The sequence below is a fragment of the Nymphaea colorata genome, chromosome 4, assembly GCF_008831285.2.
Source record: "Nymphaea colorata isolate Beijing-Zhang1983 chromosome 4, ASM883128v2, whole genome shotgun sequence".
In the NCBI taxonomy this organism is placed as follows: Eukaryota; Viridiplantae; Streptophyta; class Magnoliopsida; order Nymphaeales; family Nymphaeaceae; genus Nymphaea; species Nymphaea colorata.
The window spans coordinates 17,124,847-17,136,649 of record NC_045141.1 but is presented as its reverse complement, the minus strand read 5'-3'; the positions used below and the strand labels follow the sequence as shown (position 1 = coordinate 17,136,649).

General features: G+C 40.0%; 1 protein-coding gene across 1 annotated transcript; it reads right to left on the bottom strand.

The window, feature by feature from the left end:
- On the bottom strand, positions 1-1,644 carry LOC116253027 (serine/threonine-protein kinase WAG2-like). Its single transcript, XM_031627737.2, has one exon. The coding sequence runs from the start codon at positions 1,463-1,465 to the stop codon at positions 140-142; it is 1,326 nt and encodes a 441-aa protein (XP_031483597.1). The 5' UTR covers positions 1,466-1,644; the 3' UTR covers positions 1-139.
- Between the last annotated feature and the right edge of the window lie 10,159 nt (positions 1,645-11,803).

Sequence of the window (11,803 nt, the reverse complement as noted above, 5' to 3'; positions counted from 1 at the left end):
AATTCATTCATAAACTCATCTCATTTTTTACAAAGTTCCTCAACAGACCTACCAATATACATCGACAAGTAGAAAAAACAAATCTCTCTCTCTCTCTCTCTCTCTCTCTCTCTCTCTCTCTCTCTCTCTCTCAAGTTTGTCACAATTTACGCGCATTTCTGCTACGAGCACCTAACCATGTCCTCAGCTTCTTCCAGGACCAGCGTCCCCTAACGACTCCCTTCCTGCTCTTCCTCGCAGCACATGATCTCCTCTGGCCGTTGGCATCAAATCTTGGGGCTGCATACGTCCTTATCAATGGCCACCTAATCGTGGCAAAGAACCTGTGCTTCTTCACATCGGCTGCACCCCTGATGCTTCCCAACCTCCCCTTTGGATCCTTTACCAGCAGCCTCTTTATCAGATCGTTGGCGGCCGCCAGCTCAGGCCGGTCGCCGGACCCGGCCGGAAACCGAAGCGGCTTGGTCGTGATGTTCCACAAAGTCTCCCCTTTGCTTCCACCTTTGAACGGTGTATACCCGTACAACATCTCATACAACAACACGCCAAAGGCCCACCAGTCTACGGCATTGCCGTGTCCCTTGCCGGAAATTATCTCCGGCGCCAGGTACTCGTGAGTCCCGACGGACGCTTTCGACGACGCCGATGTGGGTTCCGCTACAAACTCCGGCATTCCGCTAGGCTGAGGCCGCCGGTGCCTGAAACATCCGAAACCAACAGCACCACCGTCGTGCCTATCATCCATGACATGGCGTTCGAGCTTGGGGTCGACTTCGGAAAGAAAGCATAAGTCGAAATCCGACAGCATAACGTGTCCGTCCTCCTTTCTCAAGATGTTCTCCGGTTTGATATCTCTGTAAACTATGCCTTTAGAATGGAGGTACTCCAGAGCGACCAGCACTTCGGCAGCGAAGAACCTTACGTCGCAGGGCTCGAACCTGTTGCCCGGTTGCCTCCTCAGGAGGGCATGGAGGTCGCCGCCTGAGCAGTAATCAATGAGGAAGCAAGTGTAGCGGCCAAAGTCGAATTTGGAGTAGAGAGTAGGAAGGAAAGGATGGTCGAAGGTGGAAAGAAGATGAGATTCGATCTGAACATGGGGAACCTTGTGTTTGTTTCGTACCGATAACGCCTCCCGATCGATCACCTTCAGCGCATATTTGGCACGCTCGAACCCCTTGAGATTACAGAGGAATACCCTTCCGACGTCGCCGCTGCCAAGCTCCCGTATTAAATTCAGGTGGCGTATGTCCACGCCGCCGTCTTGGAAGCGAATAGACTGAATGGGAGACCACAGGGGGTCGTCGCAGCGGTGGCGTTGCCGGGGTCCAGCGGCCGAATGGCGGATTTCTGATTGACTGATGCTGCTCCGGGCACTCGAAATGCCGGTCCGGTCGGTATCAGAAGTTGATGTGCAGCTAGTGAAGCTCAAATCAAGGTCTGACTCCGATCGAAATGCAAAATCCATGGCGACCAAGAGAAAAACTTAGAACCGAATGAAAGACAAGGGATGCAAGAGGTCATTGCCATCCTTTTAAAGGAGGAAGCTGAGGGCAGGGCGTGCACGAAGGTGTGGTGGTGCATTGAAATGTGGGCCTCCCGGAGAATTTAAAAAAAAGGAAGAAGAAAAGGAATGGTGGTGAAAAATCATGGGGAGCTCATGTGATGCTGGCAGTGTGAAAGTGGGGTTACTGAACAAGTCATTGATTATGACATATAAGTACATAAATGTTAGTTTAAAGAATTAATTATTTACTTTGATGATTGTGCTGAGCATGTTCAGATGGTATCCAAACAAGGAACATTGGATGCCATTCTGTCTTAATCTTGTATACCATTAAGTTGCTTGAGGATAAATGCATGTTGGTGGTTGTGGAACTACTAAGCCCCTCTTGGCTCCTGCATTGAAAATGCAAATACAGATGCATGGCAATGTGGTTGATCCTTGACAATTACTGCTATTCACACAGGTTGAGAAAGAAGGGAGCACAAATTAGATGAAGGTTTGACCGGATAGAATGCAGGTTTAGCGATCAAGAAACATGCAATTACATCGTCACCAACCATTTTGCCTCTCTCTTTGATCGCTTATCTTATGAAAGGATACATATAAATTTGCTGTTGTCCAAATTCAAAGCTTTGGGACTTGTGGATCCTTCAGTCATACATCTTCATTTCAGTTAACGTTGCATGAAATTTTAGACATCAAGGCGGTAAGTGGATGGAAATGGTTCAAATCCAGGTACCCTTGACAACAGACCCAGTCTGAATCTTCTTAATGAGGTTTTTGTAGCCAAAGTGGTACACTGAACTAAATGTAATTGCACTTAAATGCATGCTGCAGAAGTAATGGGTTCACATTTCCTTTCAATTTACCATGGTTTGGGAGAGAGCCAATTAGCGCAGATTCTGTAATGCTTAAGCTCCACCCATGTCCATTATGTTACATGAATCCATGGAGGTACCCATGTCTGCTTCTTTATATTTTGGAACTTGGTTAGAACTTGCTGTTGCCTTTGACAACTGAATTTCTCAAACCACTGGTTTTGTAAGAAGTTATTATTCATTAACTATTCATTTTAGTAGAGTCAACTTATATATAACTAATATGTTTTCCCCAAGGACCCAGTTGCTAACTACCCTGGATTCCTATATATATATATAGTTAGTTAGTTGTACAAAACAAACTCCCAGCTAATATCCTTCATAGGGATACTAGAGTATGGCATCTATATATGTGGGACATCTTTAGCTCCATTCAACTACTCGGTCTTCAACAAGTTGTGCAGTTGGTCAGTGACGAGGTGCCGATGGTCATCAATTCCATGACTTTGGCTTCGTGGTAGGCACAAACATTGATTGAATTTTTGGTCCTTTGACGCTGTCAAATTTCATGCACTCGACCGGGGAATACTGTGTATTGACTTGACTGTTGAAGGGGGGTTTAGCTTTTTATACAGTGAACCATTTATGGAGAAAATACTGTTCACCAATCATCTACCACAAATTGAATGGGCGTCGTGGTGTGGCTGAAACTGTTGGTCATTTACACATGAAATGACCTCTTGAAAAGAGACAAATAAACAAATACTTAAATAAGGTGTTGGAGAAGAGAAAAATGATTGAGGAAGAGAGACGCAGAGATTCTGATCGCAGCAGAAGTGGACAAGGTAAATCTTGCAGAACATCATCTTTGACCATGGGGGCCGTTGGTCCAAACTCCTTAGAGTTCACACGGAAAGTGTTAGATCTGTGGATTTTTTTACCAATAAAATGATTGTAGTTTTATCTTGTTCCATGATTAATCAGCTTAGCTTGATTAAAATATGTTCAGGGCCGGCCATGGTTGAGCAGAGCGAACCATACTCTTACGGTTCTTCAATCGAGACATTGAAGATCGAAAATGGGTTGATTAAACAAAGTGAACCTCAAGAAATTTATCAGCCAGAGGCATACCAATCTGTTCATCGACGACCCTTTTCCTAAAATTAACCAAAGAAAAGTTGCTTGTTTGTTATTATCAATGTAATCAACCAGAATCTCTTGAGTTCCATCATGGCTGAACCTGGACAGTTTTACCATGTCTAAGGGTATATTTTAAAGTCCCAGTTACTTTGCTTATATTAAATTTTCTTTAATCTCACATGGGTATGGCATAGTTAAGAGGAATCTTATTCCTCAATCCTCTAAGTATTATTCTAATAACTTTTCTAATGTGTTCCTTCTGCTGCTTCCATAATTACCTTCTTCGAATAAGTCAAATGTGACAGAACCAATACAGCCAATGCCCAAGATCTTTCTTGTAACTAGAGATTTTCCATACAGGGTATCCAACCTTCAAAGAGAACCCCCAATGATCACAAACAGTAAATACAGGAAAACCTTTGAAGAGAACAAGGCAAAACTTTTTTCATCAACAAGTGCACAAATCATTTTTCTCCGAACAGACAAAAAAATTGTTGGCTGCATAACTGTATCATGAAACGACAACAAGAGAAAATAAAAGAATACATCTACCTGATAGTCAATGGACATTATATTAGGTAAGGTTCTGCAAACATTATTTGCAGTAATTGGCCCGAAGCGAGGAGGTCACCAAACTCCATTCTCTTCTCTCATTTGCTTCTGCAAAATTTCACTAGAACAGCAATAGAATAATGTCAATAATCAATAGAAAAGAAATGGGGGATAAATGATGCCAAATAAACATGCATGATTGAAGAGAAGTTAGACGTTGGAAGGGGAAGGACCCCCATGTGATGGGGCCTGATGAGGTGGGGCCCTTCTGACGAGAGGGTGGGCCCTGCTGGTGGATGCTGTCTGCCACGTGGTATACATCTTCCCTTTTTTGTCGCTTGCTAAGGGATCATTTATTTAATGAAATTAGTATAGGAAAAAATTGCAGAGCAGATCGTGAAATATTCTAGATGAGGGTGAAATTCTCGTTGCTTAAAGAATACCACAGATATTGAACAATGGCTGCTCTGCTTCTAGCAGTTCTCACTTCCCACCGACTAAAACAGCAAAATGCATCAGCACAGTTTCTAGAGCCCTACCCTTTTCAATGGAAAGTGAAGACCTTCAATGGAAATCATCAAAAGAAAAAGAGAAACAATCTGTGTTTCGTTCTATCTTTTTTCTTTCTGTGGAAAATTGTTCATCTTTGAGAGGGATAACACATGTTAGATCAAGAACATATGTGCATAGCTGACAGAGATAATGTTTTCCAACCATCTAATTAAAACGATGAATTTATCAAAAACTAAAAAAGATTTTTGGGTTATGTAAAGGATTAGTCTCACCATCCAAGGGAGAGCCGATGTCTCTACCTCCCCCTTCCCCTCATTTCCGCAATTGTTCTTAGAATCTAGAGCTGTGTCGGTACCATGGGGTGAAATTTTCACGTGCCTCAACTTTTACATAAGAACTCACCCCTTGTAACATAGCCCGTCAAGGGTGGAACTAGAATAGTGTCTCATGATTTTGAAATGTAATATGTCCAATAAGGCAAGGACTATAAACTCTTCTATTGGATCTGAAAAGCAAAGCATTGCGGGAACATTTACATACGCCAAAAGAAAAAGGAGGGCATTTTGAAGTATTTGAAAAACAATGTTTTTTCACTTTTTTATTTCTTTTTTGTCTTCACAAAAAACTGTGAAAACTTTTCCTTTTCCATTAACTAAGGATATTTTTATGATTAACTATATTGATGCACCAAAAATTCGTACACCAGCATGGAGTGCAGAACCAGCTTCGGGAGCATTTTACACTTTTAAAACATTGTGAACCTTCTTCTGAGTTCGTACATATCCACATTTATGTCCATGTGACATTTTTCTTGTCTTGCTTTCCTTTTTCCTATTTGTTTTTTGTTTCTTTGTTACTTAGTGTGCCGTGTTTTAAAGGGTCGCCTGCCTGGTTAATGTGAAGGTGCCGTATTCCACTGGTAGAACCAGGAATTTTTTAGTTGGAGGTTATATATATATATAACAATCAAATATTTCAAACAACAATAAAAAATAAACACACTTTGTGAAACTGGGCAGGTGTGGCTCCGCCACTGCTGCATTCTGAACCACAGGTTTTTTTACTTTAAAAAATGAGCATTTTCATCATTTTGTAAAAAAAAAAGTAGACTTTTTCTTTGCAGCATAGCATTCTATCGGAGGCTCTAACCAGGGGTGGAGGTCGGTGTATGCCTCACGAAGCTCAATTTAAAAACCTTTTTTTAATGATTGGATCCTGGTAGATTTGAGTCCAATTATGTAGATCAGTCCCTTAGACCCGAGTCATTGTCATAAAGCCAATTGAAAATTTGTTAATTATATATTTAGTGTCTCATAAACATCAATTTTTCTCTTGGCCCCTATCTCTAACATGCTACTAGGTAATTGCAGAACGTATGACCTCCTCCGGATCCTATATATGTTCCTCGGCCATCCCGACCAGTGATAACTTATCTCAGTTCAAGCTGCAGGCACATAAATGAAGGGAGACTAGGCATCAGTTTTAGCCCTAACTCTAACTGTAACCCATTTGTTCTTTTGACCCCAAACTGTTCATTTTCTATGCAGCATTAGATGGTATAAAGTTGTCCCTGCTTAACAAACACGTATGCTTCTGCCAAATCCCACGAAGGGGAAGGAGTGGAGAGGGACGGAGAACATAAACTTGATGGTTCAGAAGGTCTTGAAGCTCAATCTGTGTGGAAATGTTACTGTGGTAGCCTGACTTCAAAGTCAGGTCGGAAAAACAAAAGGTTGGTATTGCATGTTATAGCTTTAGCAAGAACCGTCCCATTTTGCCGACAACTGCTCCTTCCACCTGGTGAGAGGTTGGGGTTAGGCCCTTCAAATTAAATTCATCCAAGTCAACTTCAATGCATACACACCAAAGGGCGGAGCTACTTCGTGGGGCATAGTATAGTTGGCCGCACTGTTAATGTACATGTGGGGATTACTTATCTGCATTATAAACAATGGCATGTGCGACACTCGAGTTAAGGGTGTATAATATGACCACTCAGATCCTAAAGCAACTCTTCGCATTCTCTCAGCCAAGAGGCTTGCCAGATCACTTCATTTTTCTGCATGAGAAATCAATAACTATGGTGCTTCAGTAAAAGAAGGACATTCACCTTCCGCTGATGTTATATTTTCATGAGGAATTGAAGATGATGGCCCGTCGGTTGCTCCGAATCAGCTTTTCTTTGGCGTGGTTTTATAATTGAAGTTGTGCAATTTTCCTCTCGGTCCACTATTTTCCATATGCAGTGCATTTGTGTCTTCTTCCTCTTCATCTAGACATTCTCAAACTCTTCATTATTGAATCCCATCCTTCATTGCACCCATAATAGATTACACAAACACGTGTACCCCTGATTATCTCCAACGAATATATTATATATATATATATATATATATATATATATATATATATATATATATATATATATATATATATATATATATTAAATTTTTATATATAATGACCCACATGCATGATGTGCATGTTGCAGCCATATGATCGTGTTCCTAGTTGTTTTACTAAATGTGAGAGTTCTGGAACATCTTTAAGACCTATCTAACTATATTCCTGGTGGGTTCGGCTGGACTCATCCTGTAACAATAATGCACGTCTCTCTCTCTCTTTCTCTCTTTTGAAACTTGAAGTTCATAGAGTGTCAGCTTGCCCACAAATTTGAGTTTGAATAAAAAACTTCAGTTGATAGGTGCAAGTCAAGCACCAAGTTTAGAAAACAAGTCAATCCCACCGTTTACGGATATAGGAGTTCTTCAAACAATATTCAAATTATTACACATGAATAGAATAAATGGTTCGATTAATCATGATTAGTCAAAGATTTGTTTATTTAGAAATAACAAGTCAGAAGGGAATTACGTGAAGGGCGTGAAGTTAAGGACTCTCGCTAGATGAAGACACAACCTGATCATTGATCTGTTGTTTGAGTTTTTCCATGGTGCCCATAGCTTGTGTTCCAAAAGTAAAAACTGGACTTATCTAAAACCATGTATTTAAAACTAATTAATTTAGTGAGAGGCTTTCATGTCTGTTTATCATCAAGCATCTGCTAAGGGGATTGGCGCATCGGGCAGGATGGAGGTTCATAGGGGGCTAGTCCCTTTTTCGAATCTCCGATGTGCCAACTCGTTGTGCTGCAAAAAAGGGACACCGATATGCTGAAGCATAGTGGAGGCAACTTTCCGTGACATCAAAAGCAGGCCTACACCCTACATGGACGGAGAAGGGTGAAGGCTTCGGCCCTCTCTTGAATGATAAGATGAATTACTCCTGCTATCTCAACCCTATAACAATAAGAACAATTGATTTCTCAATTGCTTAATTTAAACACAAAATATATGTATAGTCATATAAGCACACTATTCAAAACGAATCAATTTATTGGGAGTTTTTCAAGTTTGTGAAATCTCAACCTTTTGGTACAATAAAAGCAAGTGATTAAGTTCTCAATTGCTTTGCACATGAAATATACACATATATGTGTATATAATACTTATAGGACGGGTTCGTTCAAGACATAACAACATTTTAATTAGAAGTGCTTTGATATATATATATATATATATATATATATAGAGAGAGAGAGAGAGAATATGCGTGGTGCCCCCAATTAATTAGCCTCTTGGAGACAAAGCACATGCAACGGAACCCTACAAATTTGTGGGGCATAAACTCCTCACCTCAAGTATCTTTTTAAGGAAAAACGGAAAACGAATGGCAATAATGGAGCAACTACTAAAGGTTCGATTTTGTAATTTTTTAACTTGTGTTTACTCTTTGTCATGGACGCGTCTCTTTCCATTAAAGTTTCCTCCTCTGCAAGGAAGGAAGCGTCTAAGAACATGGAGCCCATGCCATGCGAGGGCCCGACGCCTGCACAATGTTGTCCCGCAGTTGCTTCGTGCAGCATTCAATAGATCGGTAACTGTATATATTACAACCACTGAGATGTGACTGACCAAATATGAGAACCAAATTTTTGTAGAATTATTCATCTTTTTTGGCAAATCTAAAAGTAGAGAGTAGAATCACATTTAAAGGTTAATCAATGTTCCATTCTAGAATGCACACTCTCGATCGTGATTCATGAGCAATTTAATTTGCCTCAGACATACATATTCACCTTATTTGACTATATATATATATATGAGAGAGAGAGAGAGAGAGAGAGAGAGAGTAAGGTAAGGGAAGGGAGGGAATTTTGAAATGTATATATATATATATATATATATATATATATATATATATATATATATATATATATGAGAGAGAGAGAATGAGAGAGAGGGAGAGTAAGGGAAGGGAAGGGGGGAAATTTTGAAATGTACCATCTGCCGGATGTGGCTGGATATCTAAATATTTTAAAGACATGTCTAAATGCGCCATAAACCATCCTTATGCCATAAATTGTTGCCAGTGTTTGGTGTTTTAAAAGATGGTTTTTATATATTTTATCATCCAGCAGCTGGCTGATTACAATTTCTCCACGTAGATGTACACACCAATTAAACCTAATGCACACCAAAACTAATTAAATAAATTTGTTCAACTCTGAAATTATTCAAACGTATATATGTACACGCATCTTAATTGAGCAGAATGGGATTTTTACAAAATAAATATTCAAGTAGATGAGACCCAGTATAAGCTAATTTGACAAAAATAAAAAAATAAAAATAAAAAGATGTAATTAGTTTGGAGGTATGTTTATGAGACACTCACAAAGTGTCTCTACTACCAAATGACCCCTATGGACTAATCCCTAATCACCAGTAGGCATTCGCTTTAACCTTATGTTCATAAATTAAAACCCTTGAATCCCCCTTCTTTACTGAATAAATTTGTATGATGTAAATGGGTTAATAAGATCCAAACGCTGACACAAAGCAGGATCCATTTAAGTCAGATCTGGTAACCTTTTTGTGGTAAACGATGAAGCCATTGATGCAACTGAGCAAAACACACAAGGCCACAGCTGGTTGGAAAAGAGTTTGCAGATAGTGTCAAGGTTAATGAGCTTGTTTTCCTGTGAAAACTGAGCGCAGATCAAGTATGTTTTCCTGCCAAATCATAATGAATAGATGTTTTATTGTCTGGAATTATAAGGTTGCAGATGTATTGGATATGTGCACAATCAGATCCACAAAAATAGAAGCACAAAATCCTCAAACTCAATCCTTCTTATTTGCAACCCTTATATGGATTGTATATCTGCCTCAACATGGAATAAAGGAGGCCAATGGATCGTATTCGAGTACGATATACCCTTAATCTTATCTGCTTCTTTGGGTGTTCACATATTCAGATTCAAATACAAACAAAGAAAAATCTTATTTGAATCTAATTGTTACATTTGTATCTGAATCCAAATTTGAATCTTTGAATCCGAATAATCAGATAGTTGGGTATATCGGAATTTGAATATGATCAGATATCATTTATAATTCCAATTCCAATCCTAATCCGATTTCTTAATTGTTATTAAAAATTTTCCATATCTGATTTTTCTTTTTTTTTAATGATTCTGTCAGATACCAGATCCTCGATCCCTACCATGGAAATTAACAAGACAGAAAGTGCAAATGAAATCATAGTTAGAGGTTTAGGCTGCCACCAGCTTCACTTTCTTGTATCACTTAATTAGGAGCTCTTCATTTGAGTTGGCAGTGTACTCTCATCAGTATATCACAACTTTAAAATGGCAGTTGTATATTCCAAGTTGTTTTGACAACAAACGCGTTCAAGTCCCTTTGGATGATTGGCAGTATGGAGTCAAGGAGCTCTTTTCCTGTGCTCCAGAACAGTTCATATAGCTTGAGATATTACACACACAGGCTTCAGCCTTAGAGGTCGTTTGATTGCGCAAGAATGCACTACAACGGGCAGATTGTGTTCCGTTTTTGAGAAGTTGATGCAAAGGTCGGACACAAAACAATTGGAACAGCCCGGACAGCGAACAGACTTCCTTTAATCTTGAGGCTTCAACTTACCTACCTCTTTGCTCACCAGCAGGTATAGAAAAGTTAGCATTGGATAAGCTCTCAAGAACCATCTTCGCTTTGTAGTCGATTAATGAAATCACTTTTCTTCTTCTCAAACCTTTTCTCAAGGAAGTTCCAACCGGCGACGAAGAGAATGATTATACATGTGAAAAAGGAAGCTATCTTGTTAGAATCATCTTGAACATGGCCTACGGTTTCCCTCTGAAAGCAGAGAGTCCAGTAGCGGAGCTATGAGCTATCATCTGACTGGTGCCGGCCACTGCCCATGCAGCCCTTGTGATGGAGCTGGAATTGGGTCCAGCTATATGGTGCCCACACCAGACCCAGGTCGGTGCCTGCAGGCACCCACTGCTGCCCATCAGCCAAAATTTTCTGGCTCCACCTTTAAAACAGTCTAGATCCAGCCAGATAAGTGTGGATGCAGAAACCTCTTCTTAGATGATACCTTCTTGATCTTCCGCCTTTTCTTCACTAACACTGCTTAGTTGTTACAGTTGGCATTTCTGCTTCCTCTATTGCTTTCCACATGACAATGGCGACGAAATCTGTAACAGCTGTTGCTGTTGATCGTCTAGATGGAAGGTGATTATGTGAAATACATGAAGTACAACCAACCACTTCTGGCATGTTACTTCATCTGCTCCTTGTGCACCGACCTTGTAGCTTTACAGGCAGGGGCGGAGGCAAGGGGGGCCGGCGGAGGCAAGAGGAGCCGGCAGGGGCAGGGGCCATGGCCCCTACCCTTCCCCCAGACTGTTAGAAATAAAAACTTTACTTGTAAATTTTAAAACTTTTAGTTTAACCTATATAAACATTTTGAAAAAATATATTTTAACTCTTATTAAACTTTTGAATATATAACTTAGCCTCTGCAACAACAAAAAATCCCTAATCCTTTCTTATTTACAGGAATATATATTATATTTTGGCCCGTGTATATCAAACGTTTCCCATATCAAGTGGAAACCAATAAATTTATTGGATGAGAACCACCAAGTTTACTGGATGCGTAGGTCAACAGAATCAGGAGGTGCAAGTTCGCCATGAACTTTACACTACTATATATATAAGGGCAGCTCATATATACCATAATCGATCGGCCATTTAATACATTTCTCGAATTGGTTGCATAGAGTGCACCATGAACTGCTTCTGCTAAGTTCTTTTGGCATGCCCAACACACAATCACCAGTAAATGAAAAGGGTTCAAGATTTTTTAAACTTATTACTTTAGCATAGCCGATGAGAGGCAGGGAAGT